This window comes from Hemitrygon akajei, chromosome 22 (genome assembly GCF_048418815.1).
Source record: "Hemitrygon akajei chromosome 22, sHemAka1.3, whole genome shotgun sequence".
Taxonomy (NCBI): domain Eukaryota; kingdom Metazoa; phylum Chordata; class Chondrichthyes; order Myliobatiformes; family Dasyatidae; genus Hemitrygon; species Hemitrygon akajei.
The window spans coordinates 8,766,024-8,791,833 of record NC_133145.1 but is presented as its reverse complement, the minus strand read 5'-3'; the positions used below and the strand labels follow the sequence as shown (position 1 = coordinate 8,791,833).

At 43.5% G+C, this 25,810-nt stretch overlaps 2 protein-coding genes and 1 long non-coding RNA gene across 8 annotated transcripts in view; 2 read left to right on the top strand and 1 right to left on the bottom strand.

Annotated features, from left to right (window-relative positions):
• Window positions 1–8,832, top strand: part of LOC140714952 (tripartite motif-containing protein 16-like) — a 49,410-nt gene extending 40,578 nt beyond the window's left edge. For 2 of the 3 annotated variants that reach the window (XM_073026644.1, XM_073026643.1), the window contains 3 exons: window positions 1,607–1,687; window positions 2,139–2,234; window positions 3,744–8,832. In XM_073026644.1, the coding sequence (XP_072882745.1) occupies window positions 1,607–1,687; window positions 2,139–2,234; window positions 3,744–4,276 (710 nt within the window). In that variant the 3' untranslated portion in view covers window positions 4,277–8,832. The remainder of the gene's footprint in view (window positions 1–1,606; window positions 1,688–2,138; window positions 2,235–3,743) is intronic. The other variant, XM_073026645.1, reaches the window with a different exon arrangement.
• Window positions 1–19,755, bottom strand: part of LOC140714954 (uncharacterized) — a 21,413-nt gene extending 1,658 nt beyond the window's left edge. The window contains exons 1-2 of the long non-coding RNA XR_012096036.1: window positions 19,534–19,755; window positions 17,072–17,196 (exon numbers count right to left, since the gene is read on the bottom strand). This is a non-coding gene — a long non-coding RNA (uncharacterized lncRNA). The remainder of the gene's footprint in view (window positions 1–17,071; window positions 17,197–19,533) is intronic.
• LOC140714953 (E3 ubiquitin/ISG15 ligase TRIM25-like) overlaps window positions 18,787–25,810 on the top strand; it is a 106,505-nt gene continuing 99,481 nt past the window's right edge. For all 4 annotated transcript variants that reach the window (XR_012096033.1, XR_012096034.1, XR_012096035.1 and 1 more), the window contains exons 1-3: window positions 18,787–19,644; window positions 21,074–21,169; window positions 24,693–24,926. Coding sequence is in view for 1 of the 4 variants with exons in the window: in XM_073026646.1 (XP_072882747.1) it covers window positions 19,030–19,644; window positions 21,074–21,169; window positions 24,693–24,926 (945 nt within the window). In the remaining 3 variants the exon portion in view is untranslated. The remainder of the gene's footprint in view (window positions 19,645–21,073; window positions 21,170–24,692; window positions 24,927–25,810) is intronic.

Here is a 25,810-nt window from a genome sequence, read left to right as displayed (position 1 = left end):
TCAAAAGATAAAAGCAGGGCACATGCAAGACATTAATAACTTCCAATTAGCTGACACTGACATGAGGGAACTATGTAGTAATTTTATAATGGCAGGGTTGTGTCTGGTGATGTGTACTTACAGCCTTTTTAAATCTGCCCGATGGAAGGGGGGAGAGAGAGAATGTCTAGGGTGAGTGAACTCTTTGCTTAAGCTGGCAGCTTTATTAAGACCAGAAGATAAAGCCACGTGCTAGCGAGTGCAAGAATAGCATGATCAGGCATGATAATGCACGGCTGAGAGACTGGTGTAGGCGCAGGGCTTCAGGTTCCCGGATTATTGGGGCCTCTTCTAGGGGAGGTACAAAAAGGATGGGTTACACCTGAACCCAAAGGGACCCAATATCCTAGTAAGCAGGTTGAATACAGCTGTTAGGGAGGGTTTAAACTAATCTGACAGGGGATAGGAACCGGAGTGATAGGGCTGAGGAAGGGGAAAACAGAAATAAATCAAAGATAGTGTGCAACAGAGATGATACTAAGGATAGGCAAGAGATGAGGCATAATCACAGCCAGTGGGATGAATTACGGGCAATAGAGGCCTGGTGCAGTTAAAACAGAAAGCAATAAATACTGGACTGAAAATGTTATATCTGAATGCCCACAGCATAAGAAATAAAATGGACGATCTTGAAATTCAGCTACAGATTGGCAAGTATGACGTTGTGGCCATCTCTGAAACTTGGATAAAGGACGGCTGCCATTGGCAGCTGATTGTCCAAGGATATACGGTGTATCAGAAAGATAGGTTAGTAGGCAGAGGGGGTGGTGTGGCCCTGTGTATAAGAAATAATATTAAATCATTAGAAAGGGATGACATAGGATCAGAAGTCTCTATGGGTTGAGTTAAGAAATGATGAGGGTAAAAGGACCCTAATGACAGTTGTACACATTGTTCATTTTCCTCCACAGATGCTGCCTGATCCATTAAGTTTCTTCAACATTTTGTGCATGGCGTTCCAATATCTGCAATCTCTCTTGTGCCCTCAAGAGAGAAAACAAGTCATATTTAAGAAGAAGAGAAGGTGGGGAAGAGAGGGATAGGACGGGGGAATATTTCTGCTAGGGTCAGTCCAGGGTTACCATGGAGATAAGTTGTAGAGATCATAAATTGATAAGGGTAGTCTGAGAGAGAGTAAATGAACTGAAGCTATTACTAGAAATTGTGAAACACTGTGTGTTTGGATTTTCCCAAGAAGTCAGGCATTGCTGATGGAGGCTGTATCACAGATGGAGAAGTTATAGTGGAAATGACCAGTTCTTACTCTAGATCTGTTCTAGGATTGTTTGCGGTACAGCGTGAAGCAGGTTTAACTCTAACCAGTGCTGCATCTGCCAAGACAATGTAGAGAAGTTTTGCTCTGTATTGAACCTGTGCTGTACTACATAGAGTGTTGGTGCGACTGTACAGGGACAGCTGTACTCAGCACTGAGTCTTTACAAAAAACCTTTATCTATTACTTGTATGCATGGCTCTCATGTTGTGTGTTTTACTGTTTTATGTTTTTAAATAACTTTTTTTGATTCAACAGCAAAACTTAAATTAAAATGTTGTCCTTCACCTCCAGGATATGTTCCAGCTCTGTCAGTGCCTCCAGGGAACCAGCAGATGCCACGTGCTCCCTCCCCAAGGACAACTGGGCATGAAGGTAATTGTGCTGAGCTGGTACTGTACTTGTCTTAGGAATGGATTTGGCTTGATGGCATGAGCTTTATTCTATATCTAACCTTTTTTTTAAACTTAGCTTTATCCTAACCTCTGTTGTCCCTGCCCCAGGAGTGTTTGTCATGGTGGTGTATAGGAAATGCTACCCTTTTTATTCCTTGCTCTATCTACACTAGATGTACTTGTGAGATAATATACATGGAACTTTTCTCTGTTTCTAACCTCTACTGTACCTGCCAGTGTATAAACCCCAGCAAAGGCTCTCAAGTCCTTTTGTCCTCCAGTCCTTTGTACAGGGTCCATTAGACCTGGTTCAATGTTCTATTTTGTTTTGGGTCAATGTTCCATTTTGTACTCTAGATTTCAATTTAGCCCCAAAATATGAAAAATAAAACATGCTAAGATGTGTGAATATATTTCTGTCTTTTATGCAGACCATGATATCTCCAACTCCATTAACCCATCAGATACCTGCCTCATGGAAACAAAGCCAGACCCCACCTCCAAGAAGAGAGCAGATTATTTACACCGTATGTTTGCATCTCTTATTATTTTCTATCCAAGGATGTGCGATGGCAACTATCACACTGGGAAATCAATCACGGGTCCCTGGGGTACTCTGTCACTTGGTAGCTGGTCACAGTCTGTAATTCATTTTAGATGTTGCAATTTGCCTCATTAACTGTGGCTTAGCAGAAGCCAAAGGGTTGCAGTATTATGTGCTGGCAACATCTTCCTCTGCTGGGAGGTCTTTTTGCAGGAAGAAATGGAAGAGAAGCCTCTTGCTTTTGATTGACCCGTGAGAACTCAATGTCAACATTCATGCATCTCTGCTGGCTACATGGAGAAAAATGGAGGGTTGTGGGCAATACAGGAGAGAGGGGGTTAGTTTGATTCTGGACTAGGTTTAAATAGGTTGGCACAACATCATACTGTGTCATACTGTTGTATCATAAAGCTGACCAGTCTGAAGTGGTAATTGGATCAAATGTTCCCTACAATCCAGGACATCTTTGACTTTATTGCTTGTCATTTCTGTTGCCAGTTCAAATTTCTCTGTTTTTAATGAAGGTGGATGCAAAATACTTACTTAGTTCATCTGCCATTTCCTTGTCCACCATTACTACCTCTACAGTGCCATTTCCCAACAGACTGATATCTACTCTCACCTCTCTCTTACTCTTTATATATCTGCAAAAACTTTTGGTATCCTCTTTTGGTACTGCTGACAGTTTACCTTCATATTTAATCTTTTCCCTCCTTATGACTTTTTAGCTGCCGTTTATTGATTTCTCAGAGCTTCTAAATCCTCTACCTTCCCACTATTTTTTTTGCTCTTTTGCTTAGATGTTGTTTTTGACTTCACTTGTCAGCCATGGTTATGTCATCCTACCTTCAGAATACATCTTCTTCTTTGAAATGCATCTATCCTGTGCCTTCCAAATTTCTCCCTGAAACTCCAGCTGTTGTACTCTGTCAACATCCCTGCTAGTGTCCCCTTCCAATCAAATTTGGCCAGCTTCTCTCTCGTGCCTTTCTCTACTGTAATACTGATAGATCTCACTTCAGCTTCTCCTTCTTAAATTGCAGGGTGAAGTCTATCATATTATGAACACGGTCTCCTTAGGGTTCCTTTACCTTAAGCTCCCTACTCAAATCCGATTCATTGCACAATACCCAATCCAGAATAGCCTTTCCCCTAGTGGGCTCAACAAAGGTGTTCTACAAATTCACCCTCTTGGAATCCAGCACCAACCTGACTTTCCCAATCTACCTGCATATGGAAATCCCCCATGACTATTGTAACATGTAGATAGGCACATGGACAGGAAATGTTTAAAGGGCCAAACATAGTGAAATAGTTCTGGCTGAACTTGTTCGGCATTGATGACTATTTTACCCTATGTCAATGACTCTGGTCTACAACTATGACTACAACCTAAGCAACTGTGTAACACTTGTGCTTGGCTGGACTATATCCTAGTTGTCCTATGACCTTAATAGGAGTGTGCATTAATTATTATCTTCTGTGTCTGCAGATGCTCGTCATTTGATGTTTGATCCCAACACAGCTCACAAGCATCTCCTTCTCTCAGATGACAACCGAACGGTGACAGATGTTGACCCTGAATGCGTCCCCTATCCAGAACACCAGGACAGATTCAACAGCTTCCCTCAAGTGTTGTGCACTCAGAGCATATCAGAAGGCTGCTGCTATTGGGAGGTGGAAATGAATGGACACTGGGCAGGAATCGGGCTCACCTACCAAGGGATCAAGAGGAAAGGGTCAAATATGAGCAGCCTGATTGGGAGGAACAATCTCTCCTGGTGTCTCTTGTACAGCAACAGCAAATTTTCTGCCCTCCACAATAAACAAGAGGTCACTCTCCAGTCAGGAAGGCAGCAACGGATCGGAATCTACCTCGACTATTCTGAAGGAGCACTGGAATTCTATGGTGTTGGGAACACGATGAGTCTCATCCACAGATTCAAGGCAGTGTTTACAGAGCCTGTCTATCCTGCTTTTTTTGTTTTTCTGGGAACATCCCTCAGTCTCTGCCAGTTGAGTTAGGGGAAACTTCTTTCAGGGGATAAAAGACTGCATGTTATTTCAGGATGGATCTTTTGCGAGAAAGGAAACTAACGGGTGATACCATACCTGGGAAATGTCATCCCAGAGAGTAGGAAGAATGTGGATTAGCACTGTTAAGTGCAATGGAAATTGGGAAGTTAGATAAGAATGAGGGAGAATGGAACTGCTAATAGGTTGAACTGAGGCAGAGAGGGAGGAAACTCTGGAGAGTCTAACAGTGAGCAGTTGGGCTGAGTTCTTTATTTCCTTTGAAGGAAACATTTCCAACCCGAACATGTATTACCGTTCTTTCAATGATCCTGGATCAAAGCCAACTAACAAACATCATGGGTGTGTGGGGGGACGCAGTCAGGATGTGATAATGCACACCTTTCCCATCTTGCTCCAGCAATGAAACATTGCCAAAAGGGGGCAGTGGGCCAAGAAGAGGTGGTTAGAAATGACAGGGTTGGAAGATGGAGTATAGAGGATTTGAGAACAGTCATGGATAATTTCAACTTCTGCTTTGCTAACAAATCAAAGGGTAAAAATGTAAGTTTTGGGGAAGTATTTCTTGTGTGCTTTGTAGTATAATTATTTAATCTCACCCTCTCCATCCCTGGTCTAAAAACACCCAGAGGTTAAAACCCAGCAGAACAAGTCATCCAGATCACTTTGACTGTTCCATTCAGCACCTCCCACACTACTATCAGAGAACATGATGGGAAGACCAACATTCTGCCTTTGATAAATTGTGTACCCTGCATATTTTTGTTGTCTTGCCACTAGATCAATGCCTCAGAATTTCTCCTCTTTACGTATACAGTTAAAATCTCCTGCCCCTCTCCTATGGTACTGCCTTCTCCCTTAAACACATTGTTAAGGATTGAGCAGTAGATGTAGTGTATATGGATTTCAGCAAGGCATTTGATAAGGTACCCCGTGCAAGGCTTATTGAGAAAGCAAGGAGGCATGGAATCCAAGAGGACATTGCTTTGTGGATCCAGAATTTGCTTGCCCACAGAAGGCAAGATTGTAGATGGGTCATATTCTGCATGCAGGTCAATGACCAGTGGTGTGCCTCAGGGATCTGTTCTGGGACCCTTACTCTTTGTGATTTTTATAAATGACAGATTAAGGAAGTGGAAGAATGGGCTCGTAAGTTTGCTGATGACACAAAGGTTGGAGGTGTTGTGGTTAGTGTGGAGGGTTGTCAGAGGTTACAGCGGGACATCAATAGGATGCAAAACTGAGCTGAGAAGTGGCAGATGGAGTTCAACACAGAAAAGTGTGAAGTGGTTCATTTTGGTAGGTCAAATATAGTATTAATTGTAAGACACTTGGCAGTGTGGAGGATCAGAGGGATCTTGGGGTCCGAGTCCATAGGACACACAAAACTGTTCCGCAGGTTGACTGTGTGGTTAAAAAGGCATATGATGCATTGGCTTTCATCAATTGTGGGATTGAGTTTAGGAGGTGAGAGGTAATGTTGCAGCTATATAGGGCCCTGGTCAGACCCCACTTGGAGGACTGTGCTCAGTTCTGGTTGCCTCACTATAGGAAGGATGTGGAAACCATAGGAAGAGTGCAGAGGAGATTTACAAGGGTGTTGCCTGGATTGGGAAGCATGCCTTATGAGAATAGGTTGAGTGAACTCGGCATTTTCTCCTTGGAGCGACGGAGGATGAGAGGTGAACCTATAGAGATATATAAGATGATGAAAGGCATTGATCGTATGGCTAGTCAGAGGCTTTTCCCCAGGGCTGAAATGGTAACACGAGAGGGCACAGTTTTAAGGTTTTTGGAAGTAGATACAGAGGAGATGTCGGGTAAGTTTTTTTTACGCAGATAGTGGTGAGTGCGTGGAATGGGCCGCCAGCAACGGTGGTGGAGGCAGAAATGATAGGGACTTTTAAGAGACTCCTGGATAGGTACATGAAGCTTAGTAAAATAGAGGGCTATATCTTATAAAGGCTCAGCATTATCTCCTTGCTTTTATATTCTATTCCCCTTGAATAAATGCCAACGTTGCATTTGCCACCTTTACCACAGACTCAGCCTATGAATTAACCCTCTGGAAGTCTTGCACAAGAATTCCCAAATCCCTCTGCACCTCTGAGGTTTGAACCTTCTCCCCATTTAGATAATAGTCTGCAATATTGTTCCTTTTACCAAAATGTATTATCATACATTACCCAACATTGTATTCCATCTGCCATTTTTTTTGCCCACTCTTCCAATTTTTCAAAGTCGTACTCAATCACATTGCTTTCCCAGCACTGCCTACCCCTCCATCTATCTTTGTATCATCCGCAAACTTTTCCACAAAGCTATCAATTCCATCATCCAAATCATGGACAAACAGAGGAGAACACCACTAGTCACTGGCAGTCAACCAGAAAAGGCCACCTTTATTCCCACTCGCTGCTTCCTGCCTGTCAGCCATTCCTCTATCCATGCCAGTATCTTTCCTGTAATGGATTTTATCTTGTTAAGCAGTCTCATGTGTGGCACCTTATCAAATGCCTTCTGAAAATCCAAATAAATGACATCCAGTGACTCTCCTTTGTCCTCCCTGCTGGTTATTTCCTCAAAGAACACTAACAAATTTGTCAGGCAAGATTTCCCTTCACATGCTGACTTTGACTTATTTTATCATTAGTTTCCAAGTATGCCAAAACCTCATCCTTAATAATGGACTCCAACACTTCCCCAACCACTGAGGTTAGGCTCACTGGCCTGTAATTTCCTTTTGCCTTCCTCCCTTCTTAAAAAGTGGAGTGACATTTGCAATCTTCCAGTCCTCTGGTACCATGCCAGAATCAAGTGATTCTTGAAAGATCATGACCAATGCACCCATTAACTTTCAACAACCTCTCTCCAGATTCTGGGATGTAGTCCATCTGGTCTAGGTGACTTACCCATTTTAAGACCTTTGAGTTTGCCTAGCACTTTTTCCTTTGTAATAGCAATGGCACTCAATCCTGCTCCCTAACACTCATGGACCTCTGACACACTGCTATATGTTCCACAGTGAAGATTCATTTGCCATCTCTTTGGCCCCCATTACTAACTCACTGGCATCTTTTTCCGGTGGTCCAAAATCAACTCTCACCTCCCTTTTACTCTTTATATAACTGAATAATTCCTAACCACTGTCTCTATTCCCTTTCCTTCCTGAAACTGAGCTAGTCTGCTTTGTCTCAGTGAGATGCAGATCACCCATCCAAAGCAATAGTAACTACATAATCCCACCTATGTAACACCCATTGATGTTTCTGCTAAACTCAAACACAACAACTCTAAAGCATTCTTTGGTGGCCTCCATCAGCTTCCATACAAATCTAAGCTGTCATACAAATGCCTGCTGACTGTACCCCAACTCCCACAAGACCAGGGCATTCTGCATGCCATAGATCACTAGGAACTGTTAGATTGATTGCACATAGCGGGAGTGAAACTTGAAAAGAAGCAAGCGGGAGCAGTCAGGACATTCTGTGCACTGCATATTGTGGGGTAATTAGGCACTTGTCAAGGGTCAATAAAAAGAAGTTAGATTTAAACAGAGCAGCATTATGTGAGTGGGACAGGGTTGAGTCTTTGGCTCATGGAGGTTTCAGCAAGGAGAGTTATGTAGATTTTCTTTCTTATTGCATGGTTAGAGCAGTGGGAATGCCAGAGAGGTTGGTGGAATGCTCCTCTTGAGGGATGTGGAAAGGCAGGGAGACCACCAGTGTCCCTGACGACTATACCTGCAAGATATGTGGCCAGCTGACTGTTATGGAATTGAAGATGGAGCTGGATCAACTCTGGATCATTTGCTAGGCTGAAGGGTAGACAGGTGATACAGGGAGGTAGTTACACTTGAGATGCAGAACACTGGTAACTGAGCAACCATCAGGAAGGGGAAAGAGGATAGGCAGTGAGTGAAGGGTACCCATGTGGCCATTCCCTTCAATAACAGCTTTTGGATAGTGTTGTGAGATGGTCCAGAGGAGGTTTACAAGAATGATTCTGGGCATTAAAGTGCTAATGCATGAGGAGTGTTTGATGGCTTTGGGCCAGTATTCACTGGAAATTAGAAGAATGGGGGGTGGGAATCTCACTGAAACATACTGAATATTGAAAGGCCAAGATACAGTGGATGTGGAGAGGATTTTTTCTAAGGTGGCTGAGTCTAGGACTAGTGGGCACAGTCTAAGAATAGAGGGGCATCCACTTAGAACAGAGATGAGGTGTGTGGAGGCCAAGCCATTGAGTATTTTGAAAGGTTGTTAGGTTCTTGATTAGTCGAGGCATCAAAAGTTACAGGGAGAATGGGGTTGGGAGGGATAATAAATCAGCCTTGATAGAATGGCAGAGCAGACTCAGTGGGCTGAGTGGCCTAATTCTTATGTCTATGTCTTACAGTCTTTATTTCGAACACTAATTATTTTTTGTAATGTTACATTCAGCTGGATTGACATGAATATACTTTGATCTAAACTTGTACAAAATAAAGTGTGCTTTTGGAATGACATTAGCAGCATGAGTAATAAAGTAATTGAGATATGGGACACCACAGCCTCTGAGGCTGTCTCTGGTTTACTCACTGGCACTTCCTCTGTTACTGTCAACAAATAACCATATAACAATTACAGCACGGAAACAGGCCATCTCAGCCCTTTTAGTCCGTGCCGAATGCTTACTCTCACCTAGTCCCACCAACCAAATAGATTTCTGATATCCTACGGTATGTCAGCTACCATTATCCGATAATAGATCCACTAATGTAGAACAATCGGATCTACATTAAATAGACTCAACTTAGATCCTGAATTTTTGACTAAGTGTGTTGCATTTGTCAACTGTTTTGATCCAGACCTTGTAAAAATTATAAGGAAAGATAGGGATATTTATCGTAATTTTCCCTTCGTGGATAACTCATGATAGCTCAACAACAGTTCATTGTAAAAGAAAGAGAATCCCAGAAATGAGGTAATTTGTAGTAGATGTCAAATCAGCCACTATAGGAAAGGGCACAGTTTGTATCACAACTTTGTGTCCACATCATTGCACACTGCTTTGGCAATATTCAGTCATGAAGCACCTATTCTGCATTTTCTGCAGAAGTACAACCAGTTAAATTGCATGCTAAAGCACTTTATCTGCTTTCTCAATTCCAGCTAGAGTGAGAATCCACAGACTGTTTGGGTAAAACAGTCTAATGAGATTCAACCAAATCTTAATTTCATATATAATATTTGGCTGTGTGACATGGGTATCTACTGATGGCCCTTTTTGTTGAAGAAGCTCTAAGTTACAACAGGCATGCCACTTTTAATTTTAGCAAGGTGGAATTATTCACATTTACTTAATTTGGGCCCTAAATTATACTCTGGAAGAAAGTGATGTTTAAAACGTTGTCTTTCCTGGCCTCCTGCAACTGTCTGCCGTCCTTTGGCATCCACTGGCTGAGCACCCACATGAAAGAATTCTCACAGACGGTATAACTGGAAGCATGTTTAATCACTGTTTTCAGTGCTAAATAAAGACTGAAAAGTTTGTATATGATTAAATTTAAAGCTTAAATACTGACTCAGATATTTTCCAAATTGAACCAAATCCATATATTCTTGCAAACAATTTCAGTCTTCAATGGTTTTTGTCATTTTCACCTTCTTTCCTTAAACCTGCTTTTCCTCTTCATAACTAATAATATATTTAATTTAAATTGTTAGCATAAAAAGGTAATATTGTTCCTTTCCACTTTACTTTTGAGTTGTCCCCCTTTTATAGAAAATATCAATGCAGGTATGATAGGGTCCCTTAAGAGACTCCTGGACAGGTACATGGAGCTTAGAAAAATAGAGGACTCTGGGTAACCCTAGGCAGGGGTCACCAACCTATTTTGCACCACGGACCGGTTTAATATTGACAATATTCTTGCGGACCGGCCGACGGGGCGTGGGGGGGGGGGGGTGTTAATCACGACCGGAATATAGGTGATAAGTCAACTATAAGTCACTTATAAGTGGCTAATACACTCAATTTTGTTTCTAAAAGGGTTTATCTAACGAATTTAATATTAAGCACACTGCACATATTTTCCTCGCGTGAATATAGTGATAAATCAATTATAACTCACTTATAAGTCAATAGCATCATAACATTTTAAGTAACGTTTGGATATTAAACACACACCCCCCTTGTAGGTAGGTAGGATCTATCAACCGACAGAAGTTTGGCTTGAGGGATGACTTTCAATAGATCACAGCAAGGTAGCTGCTCTGCTACTTACGAAACCCTGAGCCCAAATTAGGTTGTCTGCAAATATTTTAGCACTGGGTTCCCCATAAATGTTCGGTGTGTTAAACAGGTTCAGGGGCAACGCCCATCTGTCTGCGCTCCAGGCCAGTGCAATGGCACTTCTTGCCTGCCGCGTGAGGTGGCTGGTTACCCGAGGCCAACCAGTGATCCCTGGCGCGAGGGTGTCACTGTGTTTAGGTGACTGATGACCTTGTGTGGGTAATGACCTCGCGTGTGTTCAAGTTCAACAGTGGGCGTGACAGGGAATGAGGAAAGGTGCAGCTGACTCGTATCGTTTCCTTGCGGCCCGGTGTTTGGGGACCACCGTTCTAAGGTAAGGACATGTTCGGCACAGCTTTGTGGGCCGAAGAGCCTGTATTGTGCTGTAGGTTTTCTATGTTTATATGATGTTTCATTCACTGAACAAACTTCCCTTCAGTTCTGCTTTCAATTATTTCCCACATCCAATGAAATATCTTGTAACTAGGTTTCACGTAATTCCAGGCTATCTGATTTTCTGGGGGGTGTGGGAGGGGGGAACACTTTGGTTTTATTCCTTCACAGACCATCCACAATGCTTTGAGCAGCGAACTCCCTTTCTCAAGAGGTAGGGATCAAGTTATTTTGATTATGTGTGATCCACCACCCACATTGCCTGGGAAATGAAATCACAGTGGTGAAGTTACTAGACTAGCAGCAGGAGTTCTACCCTACTGATGCTGCAATGTGAGTCAAATCCCAGCAGACTCTCAGCTTTCTCCCCACGGGATCATTCCCTGTGGCCACAGCGAATCTCTGGTGCCTCTTGCAAAGCTCTGAGTGAGGAAATGGAATTCAGGGAAGAACAGACACTGGGATTTGAGAGTGTGGTTGGCTTCCCCAGGATGCAGGCTGCTGCTGACTGCAATGGTGCCTATTAACAACCCAAATCATTTGATGAGGAAAAGTTCATGTTCTTTCAGTGTACACCTTGTGGTGGATCACTATTACAGCCAGTGTTATGTTTCCTTGAAGCACACACCCTGTCGGTTCATCCTGAGAGAACCTGTACTGCTGAGCATTTTCATAGTACACACAACAGGACAGCAGCAGACCCTTTGGCCCACAATGTCTGTGTCAAACATTATGCTGAATTACACTAAATCCCTTCTACTTATACATGATCCATACCCCTCCTTTCTCTATGTGTTCATGTATTTATCTAACAGCCTCCTGAATGCCACTATTGTATCTGCTTTCACTATTGTCCCAGCAACTCATTGCAGGCACCCACTACTCTCTGTAAAACAGTTGCCCCACACATCACCTTTAAACCTTAAACTCTTTTCACCTTAAATGCATGTCCTCTGGTACTTGACGTTTTTACCCTGGGGAAATGATTCTGACTGTCTACCTTATCTATGTCTCTCATAATTTTATAAGCTTTGATCAGACCTCCCCTAAGCCTCCAATGCTTCAGAAAAACCAACTCAAGTTTCTCCAACCTCTCCTAATAGTGCATACTCTCTGATCCAGGCAGCATCTTGGTAAAACTCTCTTGCACCGTCTCCATGACCTGTACACAATACTCCAAATGTGCCCTACCAGAGTTTTATGCAGTTACATGACTTCCTGACTCTTGCATACTCAATGCCCTAACCAATGAAGGAAGCATGATATTTAATCAGTGGCCACTTAATTCGGTACCCTGCTTGTTGATTCAAATATCTAATCAGTCAATGATGTGGCAGCAACTCAATGCATAAAATCAACAGACTTGGTCAAGAGGTTCAGTTGTTGTTCCAACCAAACATCAGAAAGGGGAAGAAATGTGATCTAAGTGACTTTGGTTGGTGCCAGACAGGGTGGTTTGCATATTTCAGAAACAGTGATCTCCTGGGATTTTCACACACAACAGTCTCTAGAGTGGGGGCTTCCCAACCTTTTTTTTATGCCATGGATCAATACCATTAAGTGAGGGGTCTGTGGACCCCAGAGTTGGGAACTCCTGCTCTAGAATTTACAGAAAATGGTGTGAAGAACAGAAAACATCCAGTAAGTGGCAGTTCTGTGGGCATAAAAGCCTTGTTAATGAGAGAGATCACAGGAGAATGGCCAGACTGGTTTAAGCTGATAGAAGACAACAATAACTCATATAACCACACGTTACAACAGCAGTGTACAGAAGAGCAATTCTGAGCACACAGCATGTCATACCTTGAAGTGATTGGGCTTTACAGCAGAAGACCACCAACATACACTCAGTGGCCACTTAATTAGGTACAGGAGTTATCTAATATAGTGGCCACTGTGTGTAAACCTTCTTTACAACCTTATCTACTTGCACGGCCACTCTTCAGGAAGCTATTTGCTTGAACCACAACATCCCTTATACAGTCCCTTATATAAAACAGCACAGCACAGTCTCTTTGGCTCATGATGTTGTGCTGAGCTTTCAACCCACTCCAAGATCAACCTAACCCTTCCTTCCCATATAGCCCTCCATTTTTTCTTTCATCTATGTGCCTATTTAAGAATCTCTTAAATGTCCCTAATGTATCTGCCTCTACCATCACTTCTGGCAGTCTGTTACACCCACCCACCACTCTGTGTAATCTTACTTTTGATTTCTCTCACTGAAGTGCATCACTTTCCTACAATAACTTCATTTGCTAGTCGCTCATCCACTCATTGAGTCCATCTAAATCCCACTGCAGCATCACTCAAGTGAAATCAGTGGTTTATGGAGCCATCTGTTGTGGAAATGCTAAATAACAAGCAGATTGTAGAGTGATTCATTAAATTATTTAGATTCAGAGCCTGGGCTAGAATTTGGTACACTTTGCTGATATATTGAAGTACAGCTCCAAAGTCATTTTCAAGTTTGCTGATGGCACTACTGCTGTTGGCCAAGTCAAAGGTGGTCATGAATCAGCATGTAGGAGGGAAGATTGAAAATTTGACTCAGTAGTGCCACAGCAACTGCTTACTCAAGGTCAGCAAGACCAAAAAGATGATTATTGACTTCAAGAGTAGGAAACTAGAGGTCAGAGGATCAGAGGTTGAGAGAGTCAGCAACTTTAAATTTCTAGGTGTTACTATTTTGGAAGAGCTGTCCTGGGCCCAGCATGTAAGTGCAATTATGAAGGAAGCATGGCAGTGTTTCTACTTCATTTGGAGTTTACAGAGATTTGGCATGACATCTAAAATTTTGACAAACTTCTATAGATGTGTAGTGGAGAGTCTATTGACAGGCTGCATCACAGCCTGGTATGGAAATACCAATGCATTTGAACAAAAAAAAGTAGTGGATATGGCCCAGTTCATCACAGGTAAAGCCCTCCCAACCATAGATCACATCTACACGAAACACTGTCGCAGAAAAGCAGCATCCATCATCAGGAACCCCCACCACCCAAGACATGCTCTTTTCTCACTGCTGTCGTCAGGAAAAAAATATAAGAGCCTCAGAACTCACACCACTAGGTTCAGGAACAGTTACTACCCCTCAACCATCAGGCTCTTGAACCAAAGGGGTAATTTCACACAACTTCACTTGCCCCATCACTGAAATGTTCCCACAAGCAATGCACTCACTTTCCAAGACTCTTCATCTCATGTTCTTGATATTGATCATATGTTTATTATTTCATCTTTTTGCATTTGTACACGTTGTTGTCCTTGTTGTTCTTTGATACTGTTATGGTTACTATTCTAGAGATTTATTGAGTAAGCCCACAAGAAACTTGTGGTTGTATATGGTGACACACATGTACTTTGATAATAAAATTTATTCTGAACTTTTTTATTGTGATGGTCCAAGTCTTATTGTGTGGTTGGCTGAGGCATTAATTACTGGAGTTCTTTTCCTAGTGTTCCTGTACACATTTCCTCTTACAAAAAAAATCACAAAAATTTGCAGATACTAATTGGCTGAATGGTAGAAAGCAGAGTGTGTTAGCGCATGGCCAAGTGGTTAAGGCGTTCATCTAGTGATCTGAAGGTCGCTAGTTTGAGCCTTGGCTGAGGCTGCGTGTGTATCCTTGAGCAAGGCATTTAACCACACATTGCTCTGCGACGACACCAGTGCCAAGCGGTATGGGTCCTAATGCCCTTCCTTTGGACAACATCAGTGGCATGGAAAGGGGAGACTTGCAGCATGGGCAACTGCCGTTCTTCCATAAACCTTGCCCAGGCTTGTGCCCTGGAAACTTTCCAAGGCGCAAATCCATGGTCTCACGAGAAGGCAGAGTGGTGGTCTGGACTGGAGATGGTTTGCAGAGAGTGATGGTTGAAGGTTGTTTTCAGACTGGAGACAGATGACAGAAAGTGTCGGTTGAAGGCTGTTTCTGGACTACAGACTCATGGGCAGAGAGTGATGGTCAGCATTTGTTTCTCAGATTGGAGTCTGATGGCAGAGAGTAATGATCGAAGGTTGCAGTGATTTCTGTTTGGTACTGGGACCTTTATAATTTTTTATGTTATAAACAATTTAGATGTGAATGTACAAGGTATGGTTAGAAAGTTTATAGCTGATACTAAAAAGTAAGCAGTAAAAAAGGTTTTCAAAAATTATTGGTGGTAAATGATCTGAGGAAAGGCAAATATGTTCAGTTCAGGTACTTGTGAAATATTGCAATTTGGGAAGTCAAATCAGGGTAGGACTAATACAACGAATGGTTGGGTACAGAGTTGTGTACAGAGGAATCTCGGAGCACAAGTATATAGTTTGCTGAAAGCAGCATCAAGAGTAGACAGGGTAGTGAAGAAAGTGATTAATATGCTGACCTTCATCTGTCAGGTCACTGAGTATGGGAGTTGGGAAGTTAAGTTACAGTTGTACAAGATGTTGGTGAGATTGCACTTGGAGTACTATTACAGTTTTGTTCAACCAGTATAAAAATAATATTAACCTGGAAAGAGTGCTGAGAAGATTTATAAGGATGCTCAAGGGATGGGTTATAGGGAAAGGCTGGGCAGGCTAAGATTTTATTGGAGGAAATCACATGGAGATTTTATTCCCTGGAACATATGAGATTGAAGGCTGATTGTTAAAGGTGTATAAAATCATGAGGGGTATAGATACTGTGAACACACATAGTCTTTTGGTAAATTATTATTGTAAAATGTACAGCAGTGAAAAATCTGTCTTGAATACTATCCATATGATCAGTTCATTACAGCAGTGCACTCTGGTATGCCAAGATTAAACTATAAGAGCATGAACTGTTTTGAGTACAGAGAAAGCACAGGCTTTACAATTCTACCACCAGGACTTAAGAACTTTTTAAAAGCTATTATTAATGCTTTTTGAGATAGTGATTTAGATGCATATCATATTTTTTTTACTGAGTTAAGTATTGTATGTAATTAGTTTTGCTACAACAAGTGTATGGGACATTGGAAAAAAAGTTGAATTTCCCCATGGGGATGAATAAAGTATCTATCTATCTATCTATCTATCTATCTACAGTACAGGAAGATGTAAGGTGCCAAGTCACCACAAGATAGATCATGAGGTTGAGTCTGTCTTACCATACCTTTCCTGGGGAAGGGAACTAAAAACAAGAGAGCATAGGTTTAAGGTGAGAAGTGGAAGATTTTAAAGGGAGCCGAGGGGCAACTTCTTCGCACAGAAGGTGGTTTGGAAATGTAATGAGCTGCCAGAGAAAATAGTTGATGCAGGTACAGTAACAACATTTGAAAGACATTTGGGTAAGTACATGAATAAGAAACGTTTAGAGGGATGTGGGCCACTGGGACCAGCTTGGTTTGTATGGACTAATGGAGTCAAATGGAGTTCCATGCTGTATTTCTGGACAGAAACTGAAAGGGATCTCGGTGCTCTAGTGCATCAATCACAGAAAGCCAGCAGGCAGGTCCAATGAGTCGTAAAGGAGTCAATGACATTTTGGCCTTCACTGCAGAGGGGTTAGAATTTTTTTAATTGATTTTTTAATGTATTTCTACAACCACTACAATCAAAAACCCAACAGCAAAATGAAGATTAATACAGTGCAAAATAAACATATCAATTATATAGTTCAAAACATTAGGAAATAGCATCCAGAAAAAAATCATATAAAGTTAGTATCCTCCCCACCCTCCCACAGGGAAAAAAAAACTCCAGGCCAACCATTACAAGATATAAAAAAAATTAATCGGAACATTCAAACCCCCAAAACTGTAAATATAAATAAAAACAATTTTTTTTGTTTCAATTAAAAACAAAATTGCAACACTTTTTATATAGTGTTGGTGCAAGTTTAGCTGGAATAATGTGGACAGTTTTAATAAAATAAAGAATGTCAGAGGCGGAATGAAGGAATTACAGGCTAATTCCTGGGATGAGAGAGTTGTCCTACCAGATAGACTAAATAGATTGGGTTTAACACTTTTAGTTTAATGTCAATGTTGCACCATTTGCAGTTGTTTTGTTTTGTTCTTCTAATAGCAAAACCAGGAAACATAAGGCACATAAATTTAGCATATACAAATATATAGTATAACCTTACAGAAATGACTTACAGCCAGTTGAATATTATGTGGCATCTGATGGTATTTTCTGCTGAATATTTTCTGGCAAAAATAAAAATACTGAAAGCACTCAGGCAGCATCAATGGAGCGTGTTGACATTTCAGGTCGATGAGACCTACAACAGGAAGGAAAAAACATTTGTTTAAATTGCAGACAGAGGGAGGTGTGGAGTGAGGAAATGGAATACCTTTAATAAAACAGAGACTAATTTATCAAGGTAGTAATTACCCTGAGAAGTAGCAGATAAAGACAGTAGAGATAAAAAGTAAACTCACTGATGAGTTAACTAAAGTGCCAGAGCCTGGAAGATTAGAGTGACCTTTGTAGACTGAACTAAAGTGTTCACAGAGGAGGCCATTTTGAGCAATGCACTAAAATGGTCTCAGCGGGTTGCTGGGTGGTGGGAAAGAGCTGAGTTAAGAGATATTGCTAGTCATCCATAGGAAAGTGCTGTCAAAGAGCATGCAAGCTGTGAAAGGAATAACTCTTTTGGTGAACATCTGTAATGCTTATCCACAGAACATTACAGATCATCCTTTGTATTAACATGAACTTGCCTGTTTTTGATTACAGCTCAGCATTCAATACTCTCACCCCCTCCAAACTCATCACTAAGCTCCAACGGAGCCTTGATTTCCTCACTGACAGACCCTTTTAGTATGGATTGGCAATAACATTCCCCTACACTCACCATCAGCACAGGTGCACAAGGCTGTGTGCTTAGCCCCCTGCTCCAGTTGCTTTATACTTATGACTGTGGGGCTAAGTACAACTCCAGTACTGTTTTAAAGTTCGTTGATGGCACCACTGTTGTTGGCTGAATGTAAGATGGTGACAATTAGCATACAACAGGGAGATTGAAAATCTGATTGAGTGGTGCAACATCAACAAACTCTCACTCAACGTCAGCAAAACCAAAGAGTTGATTATGGACTACAAGAGGAGGGTCAGGAGCTTTAAATTCCTTGGCATCAACATATCAAAGGATCTGTCCTGGGACCAGCACACAAGCGTCATCACAAAGAAAGCATGATAGTGCCTCGACTTTCTTTGAGGTTTGTGTAGACTGGGCATTCACCAAAAACTTTGGCAAGCTTTTATAGATGGTCATTTCATGGCTTAGTCTGGAAGCACCAAAGTCAAAGAAAGGAAAAGGCTATAGTAAGTGGTGAAAACAGCCCAGTCCGTCATGGACAAAATTCTCAATATCATTGGAATCTCAAGGAAGTATATACACACACTTTGATAATAAATTTACTTAGAACTTTTACACTAATATCTAGTTTTGCATATGCTTATTTTACTGTTTTGTTTATATCAAACTTATGTTCTTATGTGTTGTTGTCTGTACCCATGTATATGTGTGGGATGCTGCTGTGGGCAAGGTTTTCCAGTGTGTGTGACAGTAAAACTTAACTTCAATTATCAATACCTTTGGGTACTGAAATGGGAGAGAAGGTAATGAAGGAAAGAGGGTGAGATGGGATCCTGTCCTTGCTCTGTCCATGGGGATATCTGTCTTGATGACCAGAAGGGGGAGGGATGGTTTCTCTGCCATTGGTCTAAATGGGGTTCCCTCTCCTTGCTACCCAGGGAATAGACCCTGTCCTTATTGCGAATGGGGAACCTCTGACCTTGCTCTGCTCATGTGACGGTGAGGAGGGGAGAAGGAACCCAGCGCTTGTTTGTCCGGGGGTGGGGATCTCTGACTGGTGTCCTGGTCCAGCATTGCCCGGGGAAGAGGGTTTCCTGACTTGGTTCTGAGCGGAGGTCCCGGTAATTGTTTGTCCAAGAGATTCCCAACTTGGCTCTGAACAGGGAAGGACCCTGTCACGGGCTGAAAGCAGCAGAGTCGGTCCGGTCAGTGGGAGGGTTTGTTCGCCTATCCATCCCGACAGTCTACGCCTCTTGAGGAAACCTGGCAGCGGGGGACAGCTAAGCTGCAACAATGGCCGAAGTAGAGGACAGTAGCCTAGCCCTTGCCCGGGTGCGGGTGTCGGCTGATCGGCTGATGTGCCCCATCTGCCTGGAAGTGTTCCGGCAGCCGGCCACCCTACCGTGCGGCCACAGCTTCTGTCTAGCCTGCATCGAGCGGCTGTGGGAGCAGCCAGCGGCCGGCGGGGGCTACAGCTGCCCTCAGTGTCGCCAGAGCTTCAGTCTGAGGCCGGCGCTGCGGCCGAACCCGATACTGGGCGACATCGCGAAGGAGCTGGTGGCCGAGGCTGAGGCCGATGAGGAGGGGGTGGCCGGAGCCGAAGCGGGGCCGGTGACACCCTGCGACGTGTGCCCGGCAGCCCGGCTGCCCGCCGCCCGCTCCTGCCTCCTCTGCCTGGCCTCGTATTGCGAGCGGCACCTACGGCCGCACCGGCTCAACGCCGCCTTCCGCGACCACCCGCTGGCGCCGCCCGCCGCCGACGTGGGCCGCCGCAAGTGCGCGCCGCACCGCAAGCACCTGGAGCTCTTCTGCCGGACCGACCGGACTTTCATCTGCGGCCTGTGCCTGGCCGCCGAGCACCGGGAACATCAGGTGGTGTCGCTGGACCAGGAGGCCGAGAGCCGGAGGGTGAGAGGCAGGGCTCATCTGTGGGGCGAGGAAGGCAGAGGTCGCCGTGGGAGTCAGGTGTCAAAAGGGTTCACTTGGGGTGAGGATTCCCTGGGGGATGAGAGAGCAGCGTAATGTCTAAAGGACAGGGGTTAACTAGGAGAGTGGGATCACTAAGGGGTGAGGGGACAGCTGCTCCTTGTGGAGGTGGTGAAAAGGTTACCGGGATGGGAGTCACCTGGGTGGTTTGAGAGGTCATCTGAGGAGGTAGGGGTCACCTAGTAGAGAGGGGCTGAGGTTTGGGATGGGATGGGGTCACCCTAGTGAGGAGGTGAGGGGTGAGAGGTCCCTTGTGAGTATTGATCATGTGTCAAATCAGCTGGGGTTGCATGGGGCATGAAGAAATGAGAGGTCATGGCACTGGGACTGAAAGAGAAGGAGTCACATGGGTGTCTGGGGTAGGAGGGGGCAGAGATTGCCTGAGGTTGGGGGGAGGTGTCATCTGCAGGAGTTTATATTTTTAATGGTGGGAGTTCCCTTGGTTTGCCAGGAGTGAGCTGGCTGTCATCTGGGAAGTGAGACATGGGTGGGTAAGATGGTAGAGACAGGTGTTTCTGACCGTGGGGGTGGGGGGTAGGTTGCCTGAGAGAAGGTGAGATGCTGATGGCAGGGTTTACCTAGGGCTGAGGGGAAGGTCACTTAGATGTTGGACAGTAAGGCCATAAGATAGGAGCAGAATCTGGCCATTTGGCCCATTGAGTTACTCTGCTATTCAGTTTCAGCTGAGATATTTTCCCTCTCAACCTCATTCTCCTGCTTTTTACCCTTAACATTTGACACACTTACTATCAACCTCCACTTTAAATATACCCAATGACCTGCCCTTGACAGACGTCTGTGGTAATGAATTACACAGATTCACCATCCTCCTCCTCATCTCTGTTCTAAAGGGATCTCTTCTATTCTGAGGCTGTGCTCTCTGGTCCTGGACTCTCCATCTAATGGAAACATCTTTTCCATATCCACTTTACAATAGGTTTTACAATATTCAGTATGTTTCAATGAGATTCTCCCTCATTTTTCTAAACTCCAGCATGTACAGGGTCAGAGCCATCCTATGCACCTCATATATGTGTACCCTTTCATGTCAGGGGTCATTCTTGTAAACCTCCTCTGGACCCTCTCAAATGCCAGCATATTCTTTCTTAGATATGGGGACCAAAATTGCTGATAGTACTCCAAATGTTTGATCAATGTCTTTCAAGCCTCGAGACAGAAAGGGCAGGTTATCTGTAATGTGGCCTTCTCATGAAGTTAGGTACTGAGCTGTATCAAGCACTGAGATATGATTAGACTTCTGGTCCCAGTCCCTCCCTCTGTCTCCTGCTGTGACTCCACTGAGGACAGTTCCTGCTTCTCCATTGTCACTATTTGCTTTCTCATCTTGCAGAAGGAACTTCAGAAGACTGACTTGGAAATGGGAAAACAGCTGCAGGAGACATTGCTTGAGATTGGATCACTTCAGCAAAACATGGACTCTATTGTGGTGAGTTAGACACCTTGGGTCGATGTTCAAAGTAAATTTGTTATCGAGGTATGTATATATTACCATGCACTACCTTGAGATTCATTTTCTTGAACATATTTACTGGAAAAAAGAAACAATGGAATTTTACAGAAAACTTTACATAAACAGCTAACAGCAAAAGAAGGCAAACTTTGCAATAAAAATGGAGAGAACATGAGTTGTATAAAGTGCTTGAAAGTGCATCTGTATATCATAGGTTTGTAGGTAATAGAAGTTTAGAGTAGTGGTAAATGCTGTTATCCACTCTGGTTTAGGAGCTTGATGGTTGTAGGGTAATAACTGTTTCTTAACTTGTTGATGTGGAACTTAAGGCTTCTGTACCTCCTGCCCATTGGCATTATTGACAATAAGACATGGCCTGGTTGGGGGTCTTTGATGATTGATGCTGCTTTCTTGTTTCAATGCTCCCATGTAAATGTACTCAGTGATGGGAAGGGCTTTGTCTCTAATGGACTATGTTACTTCCACCACTTTTCCATTCTTGGGTGATGGTGTTACCATACTAGGCTGTGATGCAACTAGTTAACAAACTCTTCATAATGCATCTATAGTAGTTGGTCAAAAATTTTGTTGACATGCTAAATCGAGGTGCTGTTGATGGCACTTTTGTGCTGGTACCAGGACAGATCTTCTGACAAGTTAATACCAAGGAATTTAAAGCTACTGACCTTCTTTACCTCAATTCCACTAATGAGGACTGACTTGTGGGTCTGCTGCTTAATTCCCATTTGGAATTGAAAGGGCCTTCTGTTCCTTCTTTCCTGCAGTTCTCTGTCAGCAGGTGGCATTGACCTCTGCTTCCCTCTCTCTCCTTTTGTAATCAGTGAAAAATTTCAGTTCATCTCAGAAAGTAATCAGAACCAGGCTATTTCATGAAAATAGGACAGCAGCTTCAGACAAAGTGAGGTGGGTATGTGGAATGAGGTGCCAGAAACAGTGGTTGAGCTGGGCACTTCAGTGACATTTTAAAAGCCATTGTGATAAGAACATGGATAGGAGAAGTTTCAAGAACTCAGTCTAAGGTGGGCAGATGGGAAAGAAACACTAGGCAAAACAGTCAGTTTGGATGAGTTAGGCTGAAGGGCCTCTATGGCTCTGTGACTAAAGTAGCTTCCATCCATTCAGCATTAGTTATGAATCTCTATCTCCCATCAAGTACTTATTCACTAATAGCTAGAGCTGCAAATGTGTATCGGACTCCTTTCCCTTCATACCTGGCACTTGGAGGAGACAGTGAGTGAGTGGTGCATGTAGTACAGCACAGGAAACAGGCCCTTCAGCCATCTTGTCTATGATTGTTTATTTAGATATATTGTGGAATAGGCCCTTCTGGCCCTTTGATTCGCTTTGTCCAGCAATTTAATCCTAGACTAATTATGGGACAATTTAATGACCAATTAATCTGCCAACCAGTAGGTCTTTGGATTTGGCTCCCAGTATGGCCTCTTGTATATCGATGAGACCCGACGTAGATTGGGAGACCGCTTCGCCGAGCATCTACGCTCCGTCTGCCAGAACTGTGGTGCCTATATGGAACAAGTTGCCAGTGGCCACCCATTTTAATTCCACTTCCCATTCCCATTCCGTTATGTCTATCCATGGCCTCCTCCACCGTCGGGATAAGGCCGCACTTAGGTTGGAGGAATAACACCTTATATTCTGCTATTTTGTGGGGTAGCCTCCAAACTGATGGTATGAACATTGACTTCTCTAACTTCCAGTAATGCCTCTCTCCCTCCCCCCACTTTACCATTTCCCATCTCTTTGTCCTTCTCTCATGTTATCTCCTTGCCTGCCCATTGCCTCCCTCTGGTGCTCCTCTCCCCCTTTTTTTTCTTCCATAGCTTTCTGTCTCTTTCACCAATTAACTTCCTAGCTCTTTGCTTCATCCTTTCCCCTCCAAGTTTTACCTATTGCCTGGTGTTTCTCTCTCCCCTCCCCCCACCTTTCAAATCTACTCCTCAGCTTTTTTCTCCAATCCTGCCGAAGGGTTTCGGCCGAAACATCAACTGTACTTTTTTCCATAAATGCTGCCTGGCCTGCTGAGTTCCTCCAGCTTTTTGTGTGTGTTGCTCAGATTTCCAGCATCTGCTGATTTTCTCTTTTTTGGTCTTTGGATTGTGAGAAGAAACCAGAGGAAACCCATGCAGTCATGGGGAGAATGTACAAACTCTTTATAGGCAGCAGTGAGAATTGTACCTGGGTCACCTGTATTGTATATACCACTATGGTTTTGTGCCGTGCTGAACAAGCTGCCCTTCACAGCTAGTTCCATTTGCATGCATTTGATCCATATCCCCAGTCTAAACCTTTCCTATGCATGTACCTGTCGAACTGTCTTTAAAGTGTTGTTGTACCTGCCTCACCGACTTCCTCTGGCAACTTGTTCCCTATATGCACCACTTTATATGTGAAGAAGTTTCCCCTCAGGTCTCTTTTAAATCTTCCCCTCTCACTTTAAACCTATACCTTCCGGTTTGTGATTCCCTCTCCCGAAGGAAAAAGATTTAAAAGATCAGAGATGATGGAAGTCACCAAGAGGGTTATCCTCTCATGAAGTTAGTAGATGAGCTGTATATAACATCTGAAATGTGAGTAGACGGACAGACAGACAGACATACTTTATTGATCCTGAGGGAATTTGGGTTTTGTTACAGCGGCACCAACCAAGAATAGTGAAGAAATATAGCAATATAAAACCATAAATAATTAAATAATTTAATCATGCCAAGTGGAAATAAGTCCAGGACCAGCCTATTGGCACAGGGTGTTTAAGGGAGGAGTTGTAAAGTTTGATGGCCACAGGTAGGAATGACTTCCTATGATGCTCAGTGTTACATCTCGGTGGAATGAGTCTCTGGCTGAATGTACTGCTGTGCCTAACCAGTACATTATGGAGTGGATGGGAGACATTGTCCAAGATGGCATGCAACTTGGACAGCATCCTCTTTTCAGACACCACCGTCAGAGAGTCCAGTTCCACCCCCACAACATCACTGGCCTTACGAATGAGTTTGTTGATTCTGTTGGTGCCTGCTACCCTCAGCCTGCTGCCCCAGCACACAACAGCAAACATGATAGCACTGGCCACCACAGCCTCGTAGAACATCCTCAGCATCGTCCGGCAGATGTTAAAGGACCTCAGTCTCCTCAGGAAATAGAGATGGCTCTGACCCTTCTGGTAGACAGCCTCAGTGTTCTTTGACCAGTCCAGTTTATTGTCCATTTGTATTCCCAGGTATTTGTAATCCTCCACCATGTCCACACTGACCCCTTGGATGGAAACAGGGGTCACCGGTGCCTTAGCCCTCCTCAGGTCCACCACCAGCTCCATAGGCTTTTTCACATTAAGCTGCAGATGATTCTGCTCGCACCATGTGACAAAGTTTCCCACCATCACCCTGTACTCAGCCCAGACTTCCAGTCCTGCTGCTTTCCTCTGTCCCTTTCCTCAACCGAAAATTCTCTTGTCTCTCTTCAGAGAACCTCTCAGAAAGTGGAACTGGAGATCACCAACCATTTCTCTGCGATGACAGAATCCCTTGATGAGGCCCTGAGAGTGGTGATTGAGATAATTGGGAGGGAGCAACAGGCAGCCTTGACGGAGGCCAAAGCCACCAGGACCCAACTAGAACAGAAGTGTATGGAGCTCCGAGAGAAGAAACTCCAGCTGGAAATCTTGGCCAACAAGAGTGATAACTTCAAGTTGGTGCAGGTAAGATTATTAGTTCATCAGAAAACTCACAGTTTCAAATTTAATTTTTTGCAGCACAAACAAGGTGCTGGAAGAACTCAGCGGTCAGGCTGCATCTGTAGAGGTGTATGGACAGTTGTCATTTCGGGTTGAGACCTTGCAGGTGGACAGAAGGATAAGAGGAGAGATAGCCAATATAAAGAGGGCTGGGCCACCCCATTTATCTTTCATGCAGGTAATGAGCATCTCAACTGTTCATCTCCCTCCAATAAATTCAGCCTGACCTGACTTCCCCCAGCTTCTTGTTTTTTGCTCCAGATCCCAACATCTGCAGTCTTTTGTGTTTCTGTCTTCATTCACTGTGGTGTAATTTTAGAATATTTTTAGTGTATTTAACAATTTGGTCTTTTAAATCACAATTTATTTATTGAGATACGGTGAGGAATAGGCCCTACTGACCCTTTGAGTTTTGCCGCCCAGCAATACTGCGATTTAACTGTACCCTAATCACGGGACAATTTACAATTACCTATTAACCTAGCAATCGTATGTCTTTGGATTGTGGGAGGAAACCGACGCACTCGGAGGAAACCCACGTGATCACGTGGAAAATATACAAACTCTTTACATGCAGCATTGGGAATTGAGCCCAGGTCGCCTGTACTGTAAAGTATTGTTAATATTATGCTACCGTGCCACTCAATGCAAGAAGGGCTATGCTATATGGTAAGCAAAGCCAGTTAATTGACATTGAGAATCTAGAAATGGGAGGCTCATTGAGACTGCTCTGCAATTGAGCCAGTGCCTGGCTGATCCTTGATCTCTTCCACTGACCTCCCCAGGTGATTCCCGGATCCAATGATACTTTTTGTTTGGTGTGGTTTTCGCTGAGCTTGCAGACGTTT